Source organism: Capra hircus, chromosome 29 (assembly GCF_001704415.2).
Source record: "Capra hircus breed San Clemente chromosome 29, ASM170441v1, whole genome shotgun sequence".
NCBI classification, from domain to species: domain Eukaryota; kingdom Metazoa; phylum Chordata; class Mammalia; order Artiodactyla; family Bovidae; genus Capra; species Capra hircus.
Genome location: NC_030836.1, coordinates 47,348,821 through 47,375,471, shown reverse-complemented (window position 1 = coordinate 47,375,471; position 26,651 = coordinate 47,348,821). Strand labels below are relative to the sequence as shown.

The following is a 26,651-nucleotide window of genomic DNA, read 5'->3' as shown; positions in this document are numbered from 1 at the left end:
ATGCACGCCTCCTCTGAGCTGGACAGGAACCAAATGGCCCATCCAAAGCAGATGGTTGGTGATGAAGGGGACCTCACCTCTTGGGGTAAGTGGCCAACACAGGGCCCCTCAGCTGCACGTGGAAGAAGAGGAGCCCTAGAAATTTGTTCACACCATTATATTTTGATAAAATTTACTATATTCTACACCAGTTAAGACCATAGGTTCTCTCTGCGCCAACTCTTCCTCCATCCCTTGCCACTTCAGGCAATGTGACGCTGGCATGGCTGCAGGTATCAGGGGACCTGCCTAAGGGAAGGTTGGGCTGGTGGCAGCCGCAGTGTGGGCTTCATGGGAATCTATGAGGCTCGCAGTCCCCACTTCTACATATAGTTGAGTCAACGCAAGCTGCCTCAGCAAAGGAATGTCTTTCAGGGGTATTGCCACTACCCTCTGTGCCAACTTGGCTGGTATCGTGGAGAAAAATGCAGGCCCAGAGTTGAAAGGACATCTGAACGTTGCTGGAAGTGAGTGGGTCGTGGCTGGTGCAGAAGAAATAGGTTTGAAGTACACACAACCAGAAGCTAGTCTAGGAGGAGGGTCCGTTCTCAGGAAAGCCTGGTCAGAACAACCCTCATCAAGAAAGCTGCTTGAGATTGCAGCGCGTATCATCGTAAAATATGCTCTACATTTATCTCTAGAGGAGGCATGCTGAAAGGAATTTCTGAGACATCCTGTCTTTGTAGATACAATTATGGAGCAAAAGTACATGCTGCCAAAATGCCTATGTGAAGTCGCATGCGGTGTGCATCCCAGCTATCGATATAGTAAAATAAATCTGATCGTGAGAAAACACAAGTTCTCTTTCTATTTTCCCTACAGAAAATGTTACAGAAGGTCCAAGAACAGGAACTCAGGGCCACATGGGCAGGGCGGGGGATGAATCGGCCCCCATCACACAGGCTGTGCGCGCTGGTTGAATCATGTGCTTAATTGCTCAGTCGTATCCGACTCTTTGCGACCCCATGGACTGTAGCCCACCAGGCCCCTCTGTCCATGGGGATTCTCCGGGCAAGAATACTGAAGGGGGTTGCCATTTCCCGCTCCAGGGGCTCTTCCTAACCCAGGGATTGAACCCAGGTCTCCCACACTGCAGTCAGATTCTTCACCATCTGAGCCACCAGGGAAGCCCGGTCAAATCATGAAGTCACTCTCATTCTCCCTGTCGGCGTCCTTGAAGGGGAGACGATACTAGCGCCTGTCTCACGGGTTCACAAGGGTCACTGAGATGACTGTGCCCTGTTCAGCTGTATGTGACCCACAGTGAGGACGCAATAAGTGGTCACTATTTTCATGCTCTGGATATTTTGGATAATCGGGAAAGGGTGCACCCAGCCTCCAGTCTGGTTTCTGCTACTGCTGTTGCTAAGTCGCTTCAGTCGTGCCCGACTCTGTGCGACCGCATAGATGGCAGCCCACTAGGCCTAGGCTGTCCCTCTTGGCAGGACGCCTTGGTTAATCAAGGAGCTCTCCCCTCCAGAGACTACAGGAGTTCCCTGAGTCTCCTCCTGTTAAGTCCTCACCATCCCGGAGCCTGTGAGGGCCGGTTCCAGCACCTACGCTGGCCAGGTCCCTCAGTCCCAGGGCGCGGCATCGCGACGGGGGCAGGAGAGGCATTTGCAAGTCATCCATTCCCACAGCGGTAACCTGACATTTAACTCACATCTTGACCCCTGCCTGCCCTGTTTTCAAGCCGGTTCTCCAGTCTGGGTGTTGACTGCGTGAGCTCTCTGATCTCCTTCCAGTTAATTTCCTCTATTGCCTGGCCGCAAGAGGTTTTTGTTGCCTGCACCAGGGAACACTAACTTACCCGAGAACTCCTATCAGAGAGGCAGAAGATCCTCCGGTGGAAAACGCAGGACGCTGAGAACCGAGCCCTGGATGAGGGGGTGAGGCTGATAAAGCCCAAGCCCCAAAGCTCCCCCTCCCCCGCATGCATGGCCTCCACATAAGACCCTGGAGGCAGCCCCGCCCTGTGTCCAGAGTGTATAGACACTAGGGAGGGAAGGTGTGGGTGGGATGAACTGGGAGATTGGGGCTGACATAAATACACACTACTGTTGGAGAAGGGAATGGCACCCCACTCCGGTGTTCTTGCCTGGAGAATCCCAGGGACGGGGGAGCCTGGTGGGCTGAAGTCCATGGGGTCGCACAGAGTCAGACACGACTGAAGCGACTTGGCAGCAGCAGCAGCAGCCACTACTGCGTATAAAATAGATAGCTCATGAGAACCTGCCGTATGGCACAGGGAACTCTGCTCAGTGCTCTGTGGTGAACTAAATGGGAGGAAATCCAAAAAAGAGGGGCTGTATGTATACATACAGCTGACTCATGTTGCTGTACAGCAGAAACTAGCAACATTGCCAAGCAACAACGAAGTGAAAGTGAAAGTCACGCAGTCGTGTCTGACTCTTTGCAACCCCATGGACTGTAGCCCGCCAGGCTCCTCTGTCTATGGAATTTTCCAGGCAAGAATATTGGTGTGAGTTGCCATTCCCTTTTTCCAGGGAATCTTCCCAACCCAGGGATCAAACCCAGGTCTCCTGCACTGAGGGCAGATTCTTTATCAGCTGAGCCGCCCGGAAAGCCAAGCAGCTGTACTCCAATAAAATAAAGTAATTTTTAAAAAAAGAACGCATTGGAAAATAGTTAACTTTCATGCTGGTTTGGCATCATTGGAGGCCGCTTAAACGCATAAGTCACCACGGCAGCGAGAACACTGACAACGAAATAGTACAAGCGTCATCAATTCAAAGACTCTCAGACCAATCACCACACAAGAAACCTTGAAATGCCCTTGAAATCTTATCTCTCGTGTATGGAAAAAAACCTGATAGAGATTTCCCCAGATTTGATAACAACCCTGAAAGTGTATAGGACATTACCAATAATGAACTGAGAGGCTAAGAAGCATTTAAAAAATATTTATTCTTTTGGCTGCATCAGGTCATAGTTTTGGCGTGCAGGCTCCCCTGTGGCATGTGGGATCTTAACTCCCTGGCCAGGGATCAAACCCAGGTCCCCTGAACTGGAAAGTGGATTCTTAACCACTGGGCCACCAGGAAAGTCCCAAGAAACATTTTCAAACTATTTAATATGACAAAACAAATGTTGATCAACCATGCTTAAAACAAAAGGTTGAATTATCTTTCAGCTCTCTCTATGGAAAATAATAAAAAATATTGACACATGAAAAGGCTATCAGAACGTGCAGCCAAAAAAAGGTAGGAAAAAAACATTACAGATGTTTTCCTCTGTTTGGTATTATATGTGGTACTTGTCAGCTTTTTAAAATCGATGATTTGCTGCGATTTCTTTTTTCCTAAACAAATGCTCCTTGAATCTAATTTTGCTATTGTTACTTTGTAGTTTTTTCTTAAAGAGGTCCCCTTTTTATCCATAAACTTTGGGCCCCACAAAATTTGCCCCTGGATAGAAGGCAGAGGAATTTCCATTCAGTTTCTGGGGTCATCAGCAGGACCCCTGGTCCACGTACGACAGCCTGAGGGGGTGACCACAGAGCTATTGCCATGATGCACAGAGTAGGAGGAGCCCCGTGAGAAGAGTGGGCGGAGCCCCACAAAGTGGGAGGAGACTCTTGAAGAGCGGGCGGGGCCCTAGGACTGCCGCTAGGGTTCTGGGAGCTGAGGATGCTCGGAGGTTGCTTCTAACAGCACTGGGTATCTTCAGTTCAGTTCAGTCACTCAGTCGTGTCCGACTCTCCGCAACCCCATGAATCGCAGCACGCCAGGCCTCCCTGTCCATCACCAACTCTCAGAGTTCACTCAGACTCATGGTCATCGAGTCAGTGATGCCATCCAGCCATCTCATCCTCTGTCGTCCCCTTTTCCTCCTGCCCCCAATCCCTCCCAGCATCAGAGTCTTTTCCAATGAGTCAACTCTTCGCATGAGGTGGCCAAAGTACTGGAGTTTCAGCTTTAGCATCATTCCTTCCAAAGAAATCCCAGGGCTGATCTCCTTCAGAATGGACTGGTTGGATCTCCTTGCAGTCCAAGGGACTCTCAAGAGTCTTCTCCAGCACCACAGTTCAAAAGCATCAATTCTTCAGCTCTCAGCCTTCTTCACAGTCCAACTCTCCTTAGGTTGACTCAAATCCCTAATTTCTTGTTTTTAAATATGAACTGAAACTCAGGTCCTTTCCATACCAATGCTAAAAAAAAAAAAAAATTAGTAGCCTGGCGGCTGAGATAGATTTGGAAAACAAGCCAAACAGAACTCACAACGTGCTTCTGCAATTTGCTGAATTAAAACATCTGTTGAATTCACAACTGCACAGGTCTGTTATCCGTTCAACAAACATTTATGATCATTTACCATGAGCCAGGCATTACTTCTAAGAGGCGGTACATCTGTCCATGGAAAAAGAACTATTGAGAAGGTTCCAGAAGACACAGGGCATATCTCAACCCTGAAGAGCCAAGCCCCCCGGAACCACCCACAGCTTCTCCGGCTGGAAGGTGCCCCCTCCTTCTGTCTGAGGCCACCCCACCCTTCCTTGAGGAGCTGCGGCCGACCCCAGGGAGTTCTGCTAAGGAAACTCCTTTCAACCCTCTCCTGCCTTGCCCGCCTTGTCCTCCTTACCTTGAACCAGGTCCCACCCGAGCCAGGGCAGGTGGAGAGAAAAGCAGGAATTTCATACCCCAAATGAGAAAACGTCTGGGTGACTTCTGTGGGAATGGGTTTGGGGAGTACATAAGGGTCCAGGGCGCAGAGTTACTTAAGCCCAATTGGGACGGGTTGATACGCCTGTGTTTACAGAAAGCGCATGAGGCGGGATGTGGTCCCTGACATCTGAGGACCGTTAACTTGAGTGTGAACCTCATCCAGTCGAGGGGCTGGGATGTCAGAGTCCGCAGGTTAATGTAGACGGAGGGGCCTGAAAACTGCAGAAAGCTGGACATCTGGTGTGGGAGTCCCGCCCCGCCCCCGCCACGGCCCCAGAGAGGACCCAGAAAGACATGAGGCACCCAGGGAGGAGGCAGTGCCCGGACATTCCAGGACGCTGGGCGTGAAGCGAGCGAGTGACTCAGAAGAAGGGTGTGGTGTGGGCCCTCACCCAGTCCCTTTCTAGTGAAGCAGGACTTCTGTGTAGGAGTGGCCTCCCAGGCTTATTTTTTCCTTCAGGTTGCACAATGGGATTTTTTTTTTAAGGTGTACAATGCGGTGATTTATTTAACACAGGCACACGTTATGGAATGATTGCTGCAATGAACGTACACCCTCACGTCCTGATTGCATGGTGTGTGTGGTGGCAACACGTGATATCTACTCTCGTGCAAGAAGGTATCATTAACTCCAGTCACCGTGCCGGGCAGCAGATCCCCAGAACTTATTCATCTATGACAGATTTTTCCCCCCATTTCCCCATCCCCAGACCCTGGGAACCATCATTCTACTATCTGCTTCTTTTCTTTCTTTTTTGAATTTTTATTTATTTTTCTGGCCACGACATGTGGGATCTTAGTTCCCCAACCAGGGATCGAACCCTCTCCCCCTGCACTGGAAGCTCAGAGTCTTACCCACTGGACCCCCAGGGAAGTCCCCTACTCTCTGCTTCTGTGAGTTCAGTTTTTCTAGATTCCACATACAAGGCAGAGAGGTGTCCCCAGCTCGGCCACTTCTGACCCTGGAGCAGATCCTCTATCTTTCCAGCCCCATCTCTGGGCACCAGTCAATTCCTTGGCTCCCTGACCTGCTTCTAATCAACGTCTTTCTTTTTTCTCTTTCCCCCTTAAGTCGACAGGGTTAATGATGACCATCCTAACCGAACAATCTGAGCAGATGTGTATTGTCACTCGGGTAACTGCATGAGTGAAGATGCTTTAGGCAGCGAGTGAATGAAACTGAGGTTAAGCTGGATAAAAGGGAAAAGGCATTTGTTGGATCTTTTAACTAAATATGCCCCCAAATGTTATGACTTCAGGTGTGGGTGGATCCAGGTGTCGCTGAGACCTTGTTTCTCTAATTGGTTCTGATACCTGCTGTGAACCCTGGAGTGGGGTCTCCCTGATGCCGACACAGTGGGCCCCAGCCTCTCAGACTTCCATCCCACCTGCTCATCACCCCGGGGGGAGAACGCCTTTTCTTCAGTGTTTCCCATAAAACTCCTGGAATGGACTCCTGTTGGATAAATTGGATTCTAGTCTTTCATGTACCTTTTCCCAGACTAATCACATTGCCAAGGGGATGGAATCCGCTGACTCTCTGAATCTGAAGGATATTATACTCATGGGGAGCCAGATGTGAGGTTGGAATTCCCCCTGAAACCCCCCGGGTTTCGTCTTTGGGAGCGAGAGCTCACAGATGCTGGTTGGCCTGCCTCGGAGTTGGGTCGGCCGCCAGCTCCCTGAAAAGCGCGGTTGCCCCATGCAGCATGTACATTCCAGCATCTCCGTGTTCCAATCAATCAAAGCCAAACTGAGGCCCTTCCGATGACACCACAGGCAGTGACTCCCTCCAACTCCCTAGCTCTCAGCGTCCTGTGCGACATTCCGCCCCACCGTGTGACATTCTGGGGAGGGACACAGTGGGAGACTGAACTGAGCCTGACCTTCCTGGGAGTGCCGAGGAATGCAATAAACCGTCCAAATCACCATGGACGTGCTGCCCAGGCAACCGCAGGAGGGATGGAGAAAGGGTCAGGGAAATCGGGACCAGCCTGTGAGTTCACTGCAGCTTAGACTCAAGTGCGTCTGTCTACTCACGTAAGATGGCACGCAGCGGCTGGAGCGTTCGCCCCCGGGACACGGAGCTGGAAATCCACGCCACAGCGCCACCTCCCCGCTAGCTGGGTGACATGGTAGTTGCTGAATAACCAGACACACCAATTCTGCATTTGTGAATCGGTGAGCTCCTTTGGGAGGTGACAGCTGTTTCCCCAACAGGGTTCACCTGGCCACCTGACCTGTCCCCCAGGTCACAGCTGATGGGACAGATGACTCTTACGGTCCAGACAGCGTCCAGCTTCTCCAGTGGGCTTTCCCTGGTCAGCTGGCGGGACCCCAGCCTGTGCTGGAACCTAGGCCTGAAGTGGGCTTTCTGGGTGGCACAGTAGTAAAGATTCCGCCTGCCAGCGCAGGAGATGTGGGAGACGGGGGTTTGACCCCTGGGTTGGAAGATCTCCTGGAAAAGAGAAAGGCAACTCACGCCAGGATTCTTGCCTGGGAAATCCCATGGACAGAGGAGCCTGGGGGCCACAGTCCATGGGGTTGCAGAGTTGGACACGACTGAGAGACTGAGTGCATGTGCGCGTGCACACACACACACACACACACACACACACCTGGAACAGGAGTCAGTGCTCCCTCCTGGCTCTGCTCGTGTGACTCTCGGGCGCCCTGATGCTAACCCCCGGCAGAAAGGCCCTCTCTCTGCACAGCTGTATGAGTCCCATTTTCAGATAATTCAGCTTCCAGGATCCTGGTTTTACTCGTCTGACACTTTACTCCAGAGCCCCAGGAGCCTCTGAAATCCAGACCTTTTCTACCTAATCTTCCAGGGCTCTGTGATGAGCTGAACTGTGTGCCCTGCACAATCCGTGTGTCAAAGTCCTGACCCCGAACAGTTTGGGATGAAACTGTATTTGGGGTTAGGGTCTCCTAAGAGGAAATTAAGGTGAAGTGAGGTCACTAAGCACGGGCTGCTGCGACTGGTGCACTAAGCGCGGCCAAGAGGAGCTACCCCACACCTGAGGCCAGGGGCGGCAACAGGGAGGAACAATCCCACATCCAAGGAGCGGTGGCTGCACGGGCACAGGAGGGCCTAGAGGAGCTATCCCATGTTGAAGGTCAGGAAGGGCGGTGGTGAGGAGATACCCTTCGTCCAAGGTAAGGAGCAGCGGCTGTGCTTTGCTAGAGCAGCCGTGAAGAGATAACCCACGCCCAAGGTAAGAGAAACCCAAGTAAGATGGTAGGTGTTGCAAGAGGGCATCAGAGGGCAGACACACTGAAACCATACTCACAGAAAACTAGTCAATCTAATCACACTAGGACCACAGCCTTGTCTAACTCAATGAAACTAAGCCATGCCCGCGGGGCAACCCAAGACGGGCGGGTCATGGTGGAGAGGCCTGACAGAATGTGGTCCACTGGAGAAGGGATGGCAAGCCACTTCAGTATTCTTGCCTTGAGAACCCCATGAACAGTATGAAAAGGCAAAATGATAGGATACTGAAAGAGGAACTCCCCAGGTCAGTAGGTGCCCAACACGCTACTGGAGGTCAGTGGAGAAATAACTCCAGAAAGAATGAAGGGATGGAGCCAAAGCAAAAACAATACCCAGCTGTGGATGTGACTCTGATGCTGGGAGGGATTGGGGGCAGGAGGAGAAGGGGACGACAGAGGATGAGATGGCTGGATGGCATCACTGACTGGATGGACGTGAGTCTGATTGAACTCCGGGAGTTGGTGATGGACAGGGAGGCCTGACGTGCTGTGATTCACGGGGTTGCAAAGAGTCGGACACGACTGAGCAACTGAGCTGAACTGAACTAAAGTCATAATGGGTGGGGCTCTAACTCCATAGGATCAGTGTCCTTATAAGAGGAGGTCAGGACACAGACACACACAGAGGGACGACCCTGTGAGGACACGGGGAGGAGACGGCCAACTGCATGCCCAGGAGGGAGGCCTCAGGAGGGACCAGCCCCACTGGCACCCTGATCTCGGGCTTCTGGTCTCCAAGACTGGGAGACAGTAATTTCCTATTGTTACAGCTGCCCAGGCAATTCGATAAACGCCGAGGAATGCAATAAACTGTCCAAACCACCATGGACGTGTTGCCCAGACAACCGCAGGAGGGACGGAGAAAGGGTTAGGAAAATCGGGGCCAGCCTGTAAATTCACTACAACTTAGACACAAGTGCATCTGTCCACTCACATAAGACACCGCGCAGCAGCTGGAGCGTTCGCCCCGGGAACACGGAGCTGGAAATCCACGCCACGTGGCCACCTCCCCGCTGTCTGGGTGATGTGGCAGTTGCTGAATAACCAGATTACACCAATTCTGCATTTGTGAACCCGTGAGCTCCTTTGGGATGTGACCGCCGTTTCCCCAATTGGACTGCATTGCAGGCAGATTCTTTACCATCTGAGGCACCAGGCAAGCCCTGGCTACATTTGAGGCCCAGCCTGATATCTCCATCTCATGACACTTTTTTTTTTTCAATATTTATTTATTTGGTTGCGCTGGGTCTTAGTCTCGGCATGCAAGATCTCAAGTTGCAGCAAGCTGGGTCTAGTTCCCCAGTCAGGAATTGAACCTGGGCCCCTGCATTGGGAACTCAGAGTCTTAGCCACTGGGCCACTAAGGAAGTCCCTCACAACCCTTAATTTAATCACACCTGTTGTGACAGAGCCCGGGTTGGAAAGTAATTCCTAGACACAGTATTTCAGAAGGGAGGAAGTTTACCAAGAGCAGGGAGCAGAGATAATGAAGCAATTTCGAATGCAGCCCGCTGACCTCCTGACAGACCAGGGAAAGTCAACAGTTTTCGTGGGTTAGTAGCCAATTTCTATAGCCTCAAGAGAAAGAAAATTCCTGCTGAAAGGTTGGCATTAAATGATTGATTAGGGTGCTATAAGGATCAAGGAGGTGGCTTAGACAGTAAAGAATCTGCCTGCAATGAAGCAGACCCAGGTTTGATCGCTGAGTCAGGAGGATCCCCTGGAGAAGGAAATGGCAACCGACTTCACCATTCTTACCTGGGAAATCCCATGGATAGAGGAGCCTGGTGGGCTATACTCCATGGGGTCACAAAAGAGTTGGACATGACGGAGTGACTAACACTTTCAACGTTCACTTTCTAGGACGCTGTAAGGGGCATTTTTGCCTAACTCAGGGTCAGGATGGCTGCCAGTGGTGATCGGGGTGGAGGGCTTTTGACAACGGTTACAAAGCAGCTCGGTCTGCTTCGAAGGTGACCTTGCTCTAGGCTCTGCTTCTGTGGCCTTGGTGTCAGGCCTTGCACTTGTGGCCTGGGGACAGGACTCCACAGCCCCTGCAGAGTCCTTTTCGCCGTGTAAGGTAACACCCCCGGGTCTGGGAATCAGGACTCTGTATTCATCTCCTCAGGCTGCCGTAACAAAGCACCGCAAACTGGGGTGCTTATAAACAGGAGGCATGGCCATCTCACAGCTCTCCAGAGGCCAGAAGTCCGAGATCAGGCGTTGCCGAGGCCGTGCTCGCCCTGCAGGTGCTGGGACCGTGTCCTCTCGGCCTGCAGTGGTCCCTGCAGACTTCGGTATTCTGTGCAGTGGTCCCTGCAGACTTCGGTATTCTGCGGGATCACGTGAATCCTCTGCCTCCACATCATCCTCCTCCTGTGTACGTGTGTCCAAACGTCCCCCTCTTATAGAGACACCAGGCATGTTGGATTAGGGCCCACCCCGATGATCTCATCTTCACTTGGTTGCATCTGCAAAGACTCTAGTCCAAATAAGGTCGCAGTCTGAGTTCCTGGGGTTAGGCCTTCTTTGGGAGGACACAGTTCATTCCAAAACAGACGTGGACCTCCTTGGGGCCATGATTCTGCCTCCTCCAGCTTCACCCCCAAGGACTGGCCGGCATTTGAGGCAGGAGAAGCACCGGGCACCTTGAGCAGATGCCGTCTCGCCTCCCAGTGCCCTTCACAGTACAACCTCAAACGCTGATTCTCAAGGGAGGTGACGGAACCAAGGGAGTGATGGTCAGACCCAAGGGAAGACAAAGAAATGTCGCCAACCAAGGTTACCACAGGCAGAGCTGGTGCAGGGTCCCAGGGCTCCAACTCCATGTTCTGGTCTCCACACTCAGGACCCGGCTTAGAAGGGATTTCGAGAACTGGAAATATCCACAATCAGGAGCCCTTGGCCTCTGCCAGCCCAGCCACATGCCTCAGGCTTCAGCTTGTGATGTTCTTGAGGGTTTGGTGCTCAGCTGTCCTGGACACAGGGACCTCTGCTCGTAAATCCCGCCGTCCCCTGGACAGGAGCTGGTGAGGCTGCGGCCCAGGACAGCCCGCCTCCCTCTGCCTCTCAGCTCCGCACATCGGACCTTTGAGGTCATCTTCCTCTCTCTCGGAGGACATGGATTCTGATCCCAGTGATAGGACTTCCAGGAGCATCAGGAGACCGCCCCCCCACCCACCCAAGCTGGCCCTGCCCGGGGGTCCCAGGCCATGGGCAGCAGCTGAAGCCTCAGGTTCCAGCTCATGGGTGGGCTGGGCCCCCTCCCTCAAAGGACAGGATGCTGCAGCCGGCAGCAGGCAAGAGGACTCACAGGGGGAGCCACAGGCCCAGGCTGGACCAGCCACGTTCCTCCTGAGTGACCCCAGCCCGCTCCTCTGTCGGCATCTCTTCTGCCCATGGGGACAACCAACCACTCACCACATCCCTGAGGACCAGCTGTCCCATCCATGGTGCCCAACTGTGGGACGTGCCAGCCTGAATCCCTCCCCGACCTGTTCACATCCATCCTGCGGACACAATAAACTTCTATTCAAAGGGAAAAATGCAAAGTAGAAAAAGTATATTTTTCCTTCATCCACTTTAATGGAAAAAAAACAACCCTGATTTGTGAAAAATGAAAATAAAAGCTGATTTGGGGCAATTTTTGTTCTCCTTTTAGACCTTGCTATGGTAGCTCAGCGGTAAAAGAATTCACCTGCAATGTAAGAGCCGCAGGAGACATTGTTTCAATCCCTGGGTCGGGAAGATTCCTTGGAGGAAGAAATGGCAACCCACTCCAGTATTCTTGCCTGGAGAATCCCATGGACAGAGGAGCCTGACACACTACAGTCCATGGAGTCAAAAAGAGTCAGACACAGCTGAGCAATTGACACTTTTCCCAGGTGGCACCAGTGGTAAAGAACCCACCCGCCAGTGCAGGAGACATAAGAGGCATGGGCTTGATTCCTGGGTCAGGAAGATCCCCAGTACTCTTGCCTGGAGAATCCCATGGACAGAGGCGCCTGGCGGGCTTCAGTCCATGGGGTCGCAGGGAGTTGACTGAGCACACACAGAGACTTCACTAGGACAAACAAGGGACATAGGATCCCTTCCACCCGGTGGGCCTCCCTGAGGCTGTTGTGACACTGAGCAGGACCCCGGGGGACCCTGAAGCTGCCTGGGCCTGGTGATGCTTATCGCAGCAGCCCGTCGTGTCTGGCTCGGCCCAGACTTGGGCTTTGAGCTCCAAAGCTGGCCCTTCCCCCTTCCCGACAGGCCTGGGGACAATGCACACAGACTCTGTGTCCCTGAGACCTTCCTGAGTGGACGGCACTGTGTCCGAGACCCCTCACTTGCCTCCAGCCTCCCTCTGCCGAGCAGCCTGGCTGGATGGAACCAAGGTGACCCCACGCTGACCGCCTCCCCTCCCACAGCCACATCTGGACACAGGAAACACTTGCCCCAGTGCAGGGGCCTCCCAAGGATGATGGCCAGAGCCTTCTTCTGGCACGCCAAGTTCCCCAGCATGAGTCACAGCCAGGCCCCCATCGCTCTGGGCCCCCAGCATGAGTGACAGTGAGACGCCACGCGTGTTGGATTCGGGGCCCCCGCCCCCGATGATCTCATCTTCATTTGGCTACATCTGCAAAGACTCTAGTTACAACTTCTTCTGGATCACCAACAGGTGCTCATTGTCCTTGACGGCCAAGGCCGCCTGGGCTGTGGCTGGGCTCCGACCTCGAGCTTGCTTAGCAGCAGAATCCTCGGCCCCCAGAGTGGGAAGTTGTATTGCCGGTGTTACAGATGAGGAAACTGAGGCGGGAGGGGCTTCCCGGGCTTCCCATGAGAGTAAGAAACAAGGCTGGGTGCCCACGTCCCCGAGGTCCCCGTCATTCTCTGCCCTCTGTCAGTTCAGGGCCAGGAGGCATGGCAGTTTGCGGGGGCTCCGGGCACCCACCCAGCAGGGCTCCTCCCACCCTCCAGGCTTGCTGGCCCATCCCATCCTTCTGCAGCCCACTGCAGGCCCTCCCTCACCTGTGATGACCAACATCAGGATCAGCCTCAGGACTTCAGCTCCAGGAGGGTCCAACACCCCGGCCCACAGAGGGATCATTACCTGTCACCGTGAGGCCCAAGAAGATGACAGGCCTCATGACACCTGATGGTTTGAAATGTCTCCCTGTGCCGGGGTCCAGCCCCGGTGGATCCAGGGTGATTCGAAGGTGGGGACGGAGTTGGCGTCTTTGGAAAAATACATATTTAATCACAGATATAGAGAGATTAGAAATGGATAGTGTAGTAGGAAGATTAGTGGAGAAAAAGAGGCTGAATAACTTGGATTACGTGGAATAGCATCCATGCTCCAGATGGGAATTCAGCCAGAAAAACGGGAGCAAGAAAGAAGCAACATGGGGGAATCAGTCTTTATGGAAACTGATCCGATTTCTTTATTTTTGGGTTTGCTTATATACCTTTTGTTACACATAGGGATGAATACAGAGTCACGCGGGGGTCAGCAGTCCTGACCTTTATCAAAATCAGGTGCTTCACATAAATGTATAAAAAAGGTACATCATCTTCTGGCCATGAGTGAGACCTGCTGATATTTTATGATCCTTTCTTTCTGATAACCAAAAAACTTATTTTTTCCAAGGGTGTTTTTTCTTAAACCAGGCACCACCCTCCAAGTAATGTTACATTCCTATAGGGTGAGGGTGTAGTGAGTTACAATCAAGAAACGAATTTATTTAACCCAAGGTTAACATGATTAGTCTTAAAGGTTAATACTTATTTCTCCTATATGCTTAAAGGTTAATACTTATTTCTTCCTATATGCTAGTTATATTCATTATAAGGGCAGGGAACATGGAGATTTAGCAGCAAACATCAGCCCAACAAGTGAAAATCCTTTCACCAATGTTCCCCTTAAGATCTATTTAGTCTTAAGATATGATAAAGTTACATTTTTACATAACAAGGACACAGTGATTTATAACAAAGTACAGTGATCTATTACAAAAGAGAAAATCCATTAACTCAAAAAGCCTAGTATTGCTAACATCAAAAACTACTATATTTCCTTTTCTATATTCCAAATACATTGATTAATATATTCCCAGGTGCCTAAGGATATGGAGGCCTGGCGGCAATCATTGACTCAACCAGAAGAAAAAGCCCTATGCTAATTAAGACACTCAAAATACTCCAAAACTCTCTGTGCTGCTTATGGTTGAGAGGCAGTAAACAATCACGTGAGTAGTGGCAGCAGTATGGATAATCCTGTCACACAAGCTAGTCTGTCAGCAGAGAGGTCTGACCTGAGACACCCTTGTCCCACCCAGGGGAGGGAATTAGCAGCAATTATTGGCACAACAAATGAAGAACCCTTCACCAATACAATCCCCAACCAACCCACTATACTAATAATTCCCAACTCCCCAAGAGAATTTGCCTTTAATAAGTCTAACACATCTCGTGCCTCTCAGATTGGGAGGCTGTAAACAATCACATGCGGCCGGACGAACCTATACAGGGGGGCTAGATAATCTTCAGAGGAGTCCGCAAGCTGAAACGCTCTTGTCACGCCCAAGAATTTTTATTGCCTTGGAGCTGCATGTTTACTCCTTCTCCGAGAGAAACGGTTATGGGGGAGAGCCCCCCGCAAAGTCAGAGGTGTAGGTGAGAGCATAAAACAGACTCTGGTTTTGGGGTTAGATGCTCGGGAACAGGGGGTTTCCTGAGGCTTGGTCACGCCTTTGCGTATGCCAAGCCTCCTTCCTCGTGACCTTTGCCCTGGGCGGAGCTCCTCACGCTGGCCCCGGCATCCCCGCTCATCTCAGTGCCCCTGGGGGCCCCAGCCTGGAGCTCTGTCCAAAGCAAGGACCGCAATTCCGTTGTGAAGTCGGCTCTTGTAGCAAAGGTGTTACCCAAGCTTTTAATTCACAAGGTAGGGATCTTTTGGATTAAAAAAAAATGTAAGTCCCCAAAATTCAACCCCAAAAGCTTATGCCATACATGAGATGTTAGGAATATCTGGGGAGGTTCCCACTGGCCAGTCGAAGGATCAAATGGAGCACATCAGAAATGGGTGAATTCCTGAGTCTCTTATGAAAACCCAGCCATATGCTTCCCTCGTCACATCTGGAGGTTGGTATGACGACTCATGTATCTGAAAACTGATGAGGGAATGGAAAGAGTGAGCATTTACACCAGCTTTTCTGTTGTTCTTGTTGTTCAGTTGCTAAGTCGTGTCCAACTCTTTGCGACCCCATGAACTGCAACACACCAGGTTCCTCCGTCCTCCGCTATCTCCCAGAGTTTGCTCAGATTCATGTCCATTGAGTCAGTGATGCCATCCAACCATCTCAACCTCTGTCGGCCCCTTCTCCTCCTGCCTTCAATCTTTCCCAGCATCGGGGTCTTTTCCAATGAGTCAGCTCTTCCCCTCAGGTGGCCAAAGTATTGGAGCGTCAGCTTCAGTTTCAGCTTCAGTCCTTCCAGTGAATATTCAGGGTTGATTTCTTTTAGGATTAACTGGTGTGATCAAAGCAATGTCTCCGCTTTTTAATATACTGTCTAAGTTTGTCATAGCTTTCCTTCCAAGGAGGAAGCATCTTTTAAGTTTCACGGCTGCAGTCACTGTCTGCAGTGATTTTCTTTCCAAGAAAAGGAAATCTGTCACTGTTTCCACTTTCTCCCCATCTATTTGTCAGAAAGTGATGGGACTGGATGCCATGATCTTAGTGTATTGAATGGTGAGTTTCAAGCCAGCTTCTTCACTCTCCTCTTTCACCCTCATCAAGACGCTTTTTAGATCCACTTCACTTTCTGCCAACAGAGTGTAAGGACCACATTTTAGGCGATGCAGGGAGTTCTTGTTTACTGGGAAGCAGAGCTGCAGAATGGCCAGATTAAGACACCATCCATTTGCAGCTCCTAATGAAATAATGGATCCAGGATGCTCAGAGGCTGTGGAAGCCACTCCGAGAAGAGCAGAGTGAGAGCAGCCGGCAGGCGAAGGGGAGGGTGGGCCTTGCTGGGGTCCCAGCTCCATCCCCGAGGGCAGCAGGACCAGGCAGAGAAGCAGGGGGTTGGATGCTGGGAAGGAACTGGCATTTGTTCTGTTGGCTGTGACGCTGCACTGAGAGGTGCATCTAAGTGTCTTCATATTTAGGAGTGAAATGATACAATACCTGGGATTTACTTTAAAACATTCCAGATGAAAAGACAAAAAGCGGGGTACTGGGACTGATTATACAAGAACAGCAGAACGGTGACAACTGTTGAACCTGGGAGACGGGAGCTTGAGGGCTTACTACACTTGTCTCTCTATGGCTTTAAAATTCCATCATAAACATGTAACATGAGAAAAGAAACAGAATAATAGTTGGAGGTCCAGGCAGTGGCCTGATGGACGAAAGTAAGCATCCAAGGTCTGGAGGGTGGAAGGACAGGCAGAGACGAGAGCATGTGGCTGAGGGGCAGTGCCAGCCCTGGCCCAGGAGCCACCTGAGAGCTGGGCAGCACCCACAGCCCATCGGGTGCCCTCTGAGGGGGGCACAGCCATCTCCTCTGGACGCTCCCAGGGAGGATGGCTCCTGTGCACTAAGAACTTGGACCTCCAGGGAGAGCTTCAGGGTAAAGCCAGGCATTGTCCCCCAGCCCACTCCCCTTGGCCTCCGAGTCTGCCCACCCCCTGTCATGGTGCCCTGGAGGGATGCGGCAAGCAGACTACATCGCCCTGGGTTAGGAAGCCCATGCCCCGGGAGGTCTCCCAGTTCGGGGAGCAGGCACCATTCCCTTATTCATAAGGAACTGCCCTTCCCACTTCCTCAGAGTGAGGCAAACCAAGGTTCTCCGTGGATTCCAATGACAGCAGAGGAGAGATAAAACGGGGGAAGGAGGATGAGTCAAATTCAGCTCAAGCTTCACCTTCCACTGGAGAGAACTGAAAACACGTCCACAAAACTCATGCATGGATGCTCACAGCGGCAAGCTCCGTAAGAGCCACACTACATTTGCGTCACTCATGAATCCACAACACGCATTCACTGTAACCAATGTCCATCAGTAGATTATAGGTAAACTGTGGTCCAGCCACACTGTGGAATATTACTCGGCCATGAAGAAGGAATGGCGCTCTGGGGCCTCCCTGGCGGCTCAGTGGTAAAGAACCCACCTGCCAGTGCGGGAGACACGGGTTTGACCCCCGATCTCTGAAGATCCCTCATCCACAGAGCAACTAAGCAGGAGCGTCACAACTATTGAACCCGTGCTCTAGAACCCGGGAGCCACAACTGTTGAGCCCAAGGGCTCTAGAACTCGGGCTCCACAGCAAGAGGAGCTACCGCAGCAAGAAGCCGGAGCACCACAGCTGGAGAGCAGCCCCTGCTCGCCACAGCTGGAGAAGAGCCCACAGAGCAGGGAAGACCCAGCGCCCCCCCAAAAGGGGGAATGACCCTCCGACACAGGCTACAAGGTGGGTGGCCCGTGAAGACAGCGTTTTCAGTGCCAAGGCCAGGCACAGAAGGCCACAAATCGTATGATTCTGTGTATGCGAAATATCCAGTACAGGCACCTCCCCTAGGACGAAGCGGAGGGGGCGGGGTGTTGTTATCGGGTAGGGTTTTCTGGGGGGTGATGAAATATTCTGAAATCAGATGGTGTGGTTGCACAACTCTCTGAATTGACTAAAAACTATGCAACTGTCATGCTTTCAGGGGAGACTTTTATGGCGTGGATGAGAGTTCAATTTTTTACAAAAACAAGCCCATGTAAACAGGTGCCCAGGAAGCCCACCCTGCTGCTGGGGGTGGGGTGGGGGGTGGGGTCACTGGAGCGAGGCCCCGCCTCCTTACCCAGAAAGCAACTCGGCTCGTGCTGCGCAGAGAGCTGCCTGACCCATCCCGGCCCTTTATCACACCTGTCTTCCCCTCCCTTCTTGCATCATCCTGCTGCTCAAACACACCCAGAAGTCTTCTGACCCAGAGGTTTTCATCTGCCGTTTTCTTGGTGTGGAATTCACTTCCCGCCCTGAGCTCGGTATAATTGGCTTGCTCGCACCATTAAGATCTCAGCACAGACCCTCCTACGGACGAGGGCTTCCGGCAGTTCACTCTAGAGCAGTAGCGCCCTGAGCTCCGCTGTACCACCTGCGGCACTCAGCATCTTCTTGTGTCTTTGCTTATCTATTGCCTGGAGCTTCTTCAAGGCTGGATTCCCAGCACCCGGCATGGTCCCTGGAGCCCAGCTGGCGCCTCCTAAATGCATGTTGATGAATGAATGAGTGAACATTGAACATATTGATATTCAGTATGTGATACGATCAATATCGAATATTGATTCGCATTGAAGGGAATTTTTTTTTTTTTTTTTTTGCACGATATGAGGCTTGGGATATTAGTTCCCCGACCTGGGATCAAACCTGGGCCCTCGGCAGTGAAAGCTCAGAGTCCTAACCACTGGACTGCCAGGGAATTCCCAAGGAATACCTCATCACCTAGAGAAGGCTTGGTTCCTTCCATCCAGGACTTCCACATCCTAAGAGGAAGATTTTTCAACACCCTTATTGCAAGTCATATGGGGTCAAATTCCTCTCTCCTGTCCATGCCGTTGGCAAGGTTAAGGGTGTCCCCAGGGGTATCTTGGCCCCATCTGATTGGTGACAAGCGGAATCCAAGGGGCGTGATCGGAAAGACCTCCTTCTTGTTTCTCCTCTGACTCTTCAACGTTTACTTAGAGGGGTCAGTTCTTCCCCAGCTTTGGAGGAAAACTTGGCCAGGCCCCAACTTCCCTGGACAGACAACAAAGTCTGGTTTCAGAAATGACACGGCGAGTCTGCTGCGAAACCTGGTGGGCGGTGGTCTCCTCTTGGACTGTGGGCGTCTCCCCTCAGGCCTCTCCTCCTCCTGCCTCCTCCTTAGCGGTAATTCTCACTTCAGAGCAGTGGGAAGAAGGGGCTTCTGGGAAGTTCTGACTGGATGGGCACCATCATGGATGGATTCACCCTCTCTGGGCCCGATGAGGGTTTATAGCTGACTCCTTCCCTGCAGAATGCTCATCTGTCTTTCAAAGGCTGCTGCTTGCTCCTTGGAAGGAAAGCTATGACAAACCTAGACAGTGTATTAAAATGCAGAGACGTCACTTTGCTGACAAAGGTCCATATCGTCAAAGCTGTGTTTTTTCCAGTAGTCATGTACGGATGTGAGAGTTGGACCATAAAGAAGGCTGAGTGCTGAAGAACTGATGCTTTTGAAGTGTAATGTTGGAAAGACTCTTGAGAGTCCCTTGGACTGCAAGGCGATCAAACCAGTCCATCCTAAAAGAAACCAGTCCTGAATATTCATTGGAAGGACTGATACTGAAGCTGAAACTCCAATACTTTGGCCCCCTGATGTGAAGAACTGACTCCTTGGAAAAGATCCTGATGCTGGGAAAGATTGAAGGCAAAATGAGAAGTGGGCAGCAGAGGATGAGATGGTTAGATGGCATCACTGACTCAATGGACATGAATCTGAGCAAATTCTGGGAGACAGTGAAGGACAGGGGAGCCTGGCATGCTGCAGTCCATGGGGTCACAGAATCAGACAAGACCGAGCAACTGAACAACTGGGAACCATGGCAAGTGGTCCACCTGCTTGGAAGACACTGCATTAGCAGCAATGCGCAGGCGCCAACTGTTCTAGGAGGTGGACACGTGCCACCACGAGGGAACTTCGTCACAGAGAGTTAGCAGCTCGCCAAGGTACACCATAGGGTGCATGTTAAGCTGGGGGTGGGGCTGGCTCCTGACTGCCTCCCTCACCCTGGAGGAGCCTGTGTCTGGGGCTCCCACGTGCCATGCTGACAGGCACCCCCATCCCAACACACAGGACCCCCTTCTGGAGCAGGGCGGGCCTCTGTGCATCCCCGGTGAGAGGCAGGGGCCCTGGCCAGGGCTGGGGTTGCTGCCCATCAGAGGTTTGCCGCAAAGTAATCCTTTTGTCCCCCTCCCCCCAGCAAACCTGCCACCTCCCCCCGTCCCGCATCGCTGCCACACTTTCCCTTGAAGCCTCTGTGGAAACTTCCTGTTACACATAGAGGAACCAGCCGAGGGGACAGAAGTCTCCCAGAGTCACGTGACAGCCGGGGTTGAACCGGGCCTTAAACCTTCTTGGGGGTTCCCTATCCAGGGTCTGTCTTTCTGCCTCCTACAGGGAGGAGCTTCAGAGATCCAGAAGCTTCCATGCAAGTGCTCTGCCAGCCCCGACCCTGCAGGGCGAACCTCGTGGTCTCCTGGCTCCCGGAGGCACCAGCCTCCCAGTGGACCCCAGAGCTCCCAGCTGGAGACCCTCCCAAAGCCAGTGCCCCAAACCTTCCCTGCAGAGGCTGGGAGGGGTGAGGGGCTGGCTATTGGTGCTCCTCCGTGCCCCCCCTCCCGTGGGGCCTCCTGGGCAGCCCATTAGCCCGAAGCCTTGGGCTCCTGCAGGGAGAGGCCTAATGCAGCTGGTCCCCCAAGGGCCCTGCTTCCTGTAGATGGATTGGGCGTCTCCCCTCCTCAGAGGAGGCAGAGCCTGGGGTGGATCCCGGGGACCGGCCCATCCGACTCCGAGAGCCTGCAGCCGGACCTGTGGCCAGAGAAGCTGAAGGGCCAGGCCCCAGAGAGCCGCCCAGGCCTCCAGGAGCTGGGTCCTCCTCCAGGCGCGGACGGCACGGGCGAGCCAGGTGAGAGGCCGCTGCTTCAAGCCCTAGGTCAGACCTTACCCCGCACGGCAAGCGCACCATGAGCAAGGCCGCTCCTTCTGGGGCCGGGGTTCAGGCAGACCCGAGGCCTGGATGGTCCTAAGTCTCCTCTTTTGTGGGAAAGACGGGTGGGAAAGTGGCCCTTAGATCCGCTGAGTTCCTCCCACCCTCAGGGCCGGCGGTGCCATGAGCTCCACGTGGGAACAGCCCCGCCCTGGGTACCTGGGTGTCATCTGTCCAGCCCCCAGCAAGTGCCCCCAGCTCGAGGCGAACACAGACAGTCCTCACTGAGCGTGCCAGGGATGGGAGGGACTCTCATGGCCCAGACGCCTCCTCTCGTCGGACAGACGACTGTACAAGACCCCCATCTGCCAGGTGCCCGGCTCTGCCATCCAGGGGTGGGCGTCCAGGCCGAGAATCGCTGTCAGGGGGCTGAGGCTGGCCGCCCCCACCCCCGTCCCCTGATATCCGTGCCCCACCTGATAACCATGGCCCAAAGGACCTGAGTGGCCCTCTCAGCAGATGGGGAGGGGTCTCCAGGGGGCTGGAGGAGGGTCACGACTCCAGGCTGGGCACTAGACAGTCGGGGGTACATGTGCTGGTGTCTGAGCCAAAGGTGGGAGGCCCAGCAGGGGAGGAGGGGGCCCTGAGGCAGCGCAGGGGCGGGAGGACTCTCCCGGTGGAATGCGGCATCCAGCGGTTCCTGATCCGTCTGAAGCCTTCAGCGGTCAGACCCCATGCTGTCCTCCACGCACATGTGCAGGAGGACAATCAGATGGCAGCCTCAGGGTCCCTTATAAGGAGAGGTTAAGGGCACACGGCCTGGGGCCACGGCTGCCGCCCCCGCCCCCAGCAGCCCCTTCAGCCTCCAGGAGCATCTCTCGGCCCTGACTCTAGGGGGCGGTAGGAGGGGGTGTGGGTCCCTCAGGACTGGGAAGGGGCCTTGTTCAGGCCCCATCCCCCACCCTCACCCAGGCTGGGCACTGAGGAGGCCTCAGTGATCAGCTCGAGAATAAAGAATATGATCAGTAATATGGATATCACTGGGGCTTCCCAGGAGGTGCTAGAGGTAAAGAACCCGTGTGCCAGTGCGGGAGACGCTAAGACAGACGGGTTCCATCCCTGGGTCGGGAAGATCCCCCGGAGGAGGGCACGGCCACTCACTCCAGCAGTCTTGCCTGGAGAATCCCCACGGACAGAGGAGCCTGGTGGGCTACAGTCCATGGGGTCGCAAAGAGTTGGACACGACTGAGCGACTGAGTAGGCATGAGTATTGGTTAGAAGCGATACCATCCATTACACCATTAGTTCAGAAAGAAGCAACCTTTGTGAAATAAAGTAGCAGCTGCTCCGGGGACCGATTCCCTGATTCCACACCCAGAGCCTTGATGTGTTCCCAGGTTCCCGGGGGACCCTGCCCCTGCATCTGGGTCCGAGGGCAGCTGAGCCCTGTGGGTGGGCGTGAGGACCGTGACCCTGGCGGGCACCGCAGTCCGCAAGAGCAAGGGCACATGGTGCCTCCAGTCCCAGGCTGTGGAGTCCGCCCCAGGTCCCGGCCGGGCCCAGAGCACGCTGAGCTTTGCCACCCTGGGTCTCTGAGCCCCGCATGCCTGGGGGGAGGGCGAGGGGGTCAGACCAGGCAGTCAGTGGACAAAAGGAGTGAAAGCGGCCCCGGGTGGGGGACACGCGGGCTCATCAGAGTGTGGACAAACGTTAGGGCGGGGGCGCCCGGGCCAGCAGTCACAGGGCAGGTGATGTGCGGATCGCGCCCTCCCCGGGCCCCGCGCGGTGCTCATAGCGATGAGCTCTAGCGTCTGGAGGGAGGCAAGCCCCACAGTAACTGCAGAGAGGCCGTGCTGACCCCAGGGCGCACTCTGGCACCTGGGAAGGTCAGGGGTCGGGGCCTCAACATGTGCGCTCTGTGTCCCACTTGGCCCCCCACCACGATGGGGTGTGAGGTGCCAGGCCCAGCGATCCCTGATCCCAGGGAGGGGCAGTGCCCACCACCTCTCCCAGGGAGCACCTCACAGTGACCAGCCATGCACGGCACTCTGCCCATCGGCAGCCACTCTGCCCACCCACACTGACTGCTGCAGGCCCGGGAGCTGGCCACTCAGAGGCTCCAAGGGACCCACCCCCAGTAGGGTGGAGGCCAGGCCTGCACCGGGCACTGACGGCCAAGCCTGAGGGCTCGGAGCCTTGCCCCGAGCTTGGCCACCATCACATCCAGCAACAGAAACGGCCTGCCCCAGAGCCGGAAGCACGTAACCTGAATTAGGAATGAGGGAAGGTGGCCTGGTGTGGCCAGCGACAGCTCCAAAGAGTGGCAGCTGGCATAACCAGAGGAATCCTGGGGGTGGGGGCACCTGAGCCGCAGGGGCCCCAGCCCTGCGGCCCTTAGCTCTCTCCCCACTGTTGGCAGGGATGGAGAACACTCTCAACAGCAGCGGCTCCAGGAGCAGCGGTCCGCGCCCCACCCCGGCATCCCCCGACACGGTGCGGGAGGTGCTGGACGCGCTGGTCATGTTCACCTGCGTGGGCGGCATCGTGGGCAACGGCCTGGTGGTCTGGCTGCTGGGCTCCCGGCGGCGGAGGGGCCCACTGGGCATCTACCTGCTCCACTTGGCCGTGGCCGACCTCCTCTTCCTCGTCTGCTCGGGCACTCTGATCATCCTGAGCGCCAGCTCCTGGGGGGCCCGCGTGCACCACATGGGCCCCCGGGCGGTGAGGAGCGCCGGGTACCTGGCCTACACGGCGAGCCTGAGCCTGCTGACGGCCGCCAGTGCCCAGTCCTGCCTCCCCGGCCTCTTCCCCACCTGGCACCGGGGCCGCTGGCACAGGCGCCTGTCAGCCTCGGTGTGCGCCGCACTCTGGCTGCTGGCCGTCCTGCTGGTCGTGCCAGCCTGGTACTTCCGTGACGAGGCCAAGCACCCCCACTCGTGGCAGGGATCCAAGGCGGAGACCGTCCTGCACTTCTTCACCCTGGTCAGCTTCACGCCCGTCATGGCCCTGTCTGGGATGGCTCTCTGCATCCAGGTGCAGAGGATCTCGCGCCCGTGGCAGCGGCCGCTCACACGGCTCTACATGGCCGTCCTGCTCTGCGTCTTTGTGTCCCTCGCCTGTGCCCTGCCCCTCGGCATCTCCGGGTTCCTGCTCTACTGGCTGGACCTGCCCCAGCGCGCGAAGACTCTCTTCGGCCACTTCACCTGCCTCTCTCTGTCCGTGAGCAGCAGCACCAAACCGATGATCTATTTCCTGGTTGGCAGTGGGGGCCGCTTGAGCCTGCGGGAGCCCCTGGGAGCCACGTTCAGCAGGGTGCTGCAGGAGGAGTCTGAGCTGGAGGAGGGGGAGACACCCTCCACTGACCCCAGTGACAAGGTGAGGGTCTGAGAGCCTCTGGGGCCCTGCCCCGAGCCACCCACCATATGCCAGCCACGTGAGCCCTGTGCCACGGCTCCCTGCCCGGCTCCCTGCCTGGTTCCCTCCCTTTCCCAAGCCCAGCGTCCAGCGGTCACTCGAGGCAAACAGCTGCTGTGCGCCAGGTCCTGGGGGGCCAGTGTGCGGGGCAGTGAGGCGGAAGCTGAGGTCCCGGGCCCAGGGACACAGAAACTCTTGACAGCAGTCGGGCAAACAGCACGGAGCTGTTAGCTAACCCACAGCCTTGGTGGGTGCCCCTCACCGCCAGGTGCCAGCCCTGCAGTTGTTGGATCATCAGAGAGGTCCCGGGAGAGGCGTGACAACTGGGGCAATGGTGGGGGGTGGTGGTCAGGGGACTCAGGGTGAGGGCCAGTGGTCCATCGTATCTAGATGGTTCTGTATTATGTTTAGCACTGATTTACTTGGCTGCACCGGGTCTCAGTTGCAGAATCTTTGTCGCCACGTGCGGCACGCGGGGTTTTTTAATTGCAGCACGCAGGATCTAGCCCCCTGACTAGGGATCAAACCCGGGCCCCCTGCACGGTGAGTGCAGAGCCTTAGCCACTAGACCGGCAGGGGAGTCCTGGTGGTTCTGTATATTCACTGGACACACAGCAGCTGAGAGCCAGCGCGGGTGACAGGATGCAGGGGCAGCCCGCACGCACCACGGGAGCAGCACAGAGGGCGCTGACCGGGCCGTGGGCCGTGGGCCGTGGGCCAGAGAAGGTGTGCATGGAGCCAGCGCCGGGCCAGGCGGTCCAGAGTGGACGGAGGGGCGTACCTGGGAGACACGCCCCAATTCCCAGGGTCCTAGACCCGGCCAGGCTGCGGGGGTGGCTGTGAGGGGTGGGGCCCTGGGAGCCACATGATCTGTCAGGGCCGTGGGTCTCTGTGCCTCCAGGTTCACCCAGAGGCCTACAGGCCGGAAACATAGGCCTGGGGTGGGACTGCTACCCCGCTGGGTCCATGCTCACCAAGTGACACAGGGCAGGCGGTTTCTGCTCAGCCACACTCCACAGCAGTGGGCACCCTGCATGGACCACGCATACAGTAGGCATTTAATAGGTGGTGTTTAACATTTAAACAGGCATTTAACAGCAGCTGCTTGGTCGAGTGTCAGCGCTCACGAGGTGCTCATGGGTGCATCCTGGCTTCATCCACCCCCTCCTTTGGGGCTCTTCCGCCTCCTCTGCGTGGACCCCTGGGCAGCAGTGGTCTCCCCCACCTGGCTCCATGCCCTCTGACCGCCCCTCCTGTAACCCCGCCCACCAGCTCCAGTCCGCCTCAGGGCCTTTGCACCTGCTGTTTTCTCTGCCCAGAATGCTCCTCCCCCAGCTGCATACCGAGCTCTCTCCCTCACTTCCTGCAGGTCACCGCTCAAGTGTCACCTCTTCAGAGAGACCGTTCCTGACCGCCTTACATAAAATCATACAGCACACACACCCCTCTGGGCCTCCCACCCCACTCCACTTGCCCTGTGGGCTCACCACTGTGCGCTACAGGCTCACCAAGAGGGGCTGTCCATTTGGGTCACAGCTGTGCTCCACACCCAGGACAATGCCCGGCACAGAGAGGGGCCCAGGACATGTTTGTGCAATGTCCCGCTTGGCAGGCAGGCCTGGGGGCCCCGGGAACAGCAGCCACGATCGTGGGTTGGGGTGGTAACCCAGGTGGCTCCAGTCCGTACTCATCTCGAGAGCTGCTGCTGCTGCTAAGTCACTTCAGTCATGTCCGACTCTTCATGACCCCATGGACTGCAGCCCACCAGGCTCCTCCGTCCATGGGATTTTCCAGGCAAGAGTGCTGCAGTGGGTTGCCATTGCCTTCTCCACATCTCCAAGAGGGCCCTCCTCAAATGACACACCCCATGAGGGCCCTCCCCTATGCCCAGATGGGAGCGCTGGCGTTCATGTAGGCACAAGTGAACGGAAGTGGGTGATGCGTGTGTCTGCCTGTTGAAGTCCATAGTACATAACCCACACCATCCTCACCTGGTGCTGACCACTGGTCTTCAGCTGTTTCATGCATCTGCGATATTTTTTTTTTTCTCTCCTCTGTAGGGTAGACTCCCGAAGAGGAAGGCCTGATTCTTTACAACCTTTGCCAAAGACTGATGGCAAAGACTGCTGTCCATCACCAAAATGTGACTTCCAGAATGAACAAGCAAGCTTGAGCATGAGCTGCTTCTTTGCTTTATCTGTTTTAAGGCTGTGTTATTTGGAACGTACGAGTTTAGGGGTGTTCTATCCTGGGGAATTGGAGCTTTGGTGGTAAAATATGAAGCTGCCCTCCTGAATCCGAGTGGTGTTACTTCCTTACAGTCTATTTGTCTGATATTATCACAGCTCCATCGGCTTTCTTGGCTTGCTATTTGCATGGTGCATCTTCTCTTCCTGTGACTTTCAAGCTTTCTATATCCTTATCTGTTAAGATGTATTACTTGTAAACAAGTCAGAATTGAATGGAGTTGTAACTTTGAAAATTAAACCCACCACTGCAGTGAGTGGGCTTGTGGTTCCTGAGTCCTGC

At 54.6% G+C, this 26,651-nt stretch overlaps 1 protein-coding gene across 1 annotated transcript; it reads left to right on the top strand.

Annotated features, from left to right (window-relative positions):
- LOC106503748 (mas-related G-protein coupled receptor member D-like) lies at window positions 1-26,607 on the top strand. Its single transcript, XM_013975959.2, has 7 exons — window positions 1-85; window positions 247-272; window positions 20,180-20,360; window positions 20,499-20,687; window positions 22,802-22,969; window positions 23,128-24,083; window positions 26,183-26,607. The coding sequence occupies exons 1-7, from the start codon at window positions 1-3 to the stop codon at window positions 26,207-26,209; spliced, it is 1,632 nt and encodes a 543-aa protein (XP_013831413.2). The 3' UTR covers window positions 26,210-26,607.

What these genes read in the sequence shown, in the direction of transcription:
- LOC106503748 (XM_013975959.2), top strand. Translation starts at nt 1, where the DNA reads ATGCACGCCTCCTCTGAGCTGGACAGGAACCAAATGGCCCATCCAAAG. An exon ending in AGGGGACCTCACCTCTTGGG is followed by an intron (nt 86 to 246) that starts GTAAGTGGCCAA and finishes TTGCCACTTCAG; the next exon opens with GCAATGTGACGCTGGCATGG. An exon ending in CCACTGACCCCAGTGACAAG is followed by an intron (nt 24,084 to 26,182) that starts GTGAGGGTCTGA and finishes TCTCCTCTGTAG; the next exon opens with GGTAGACTCCCGAAGAGGAA.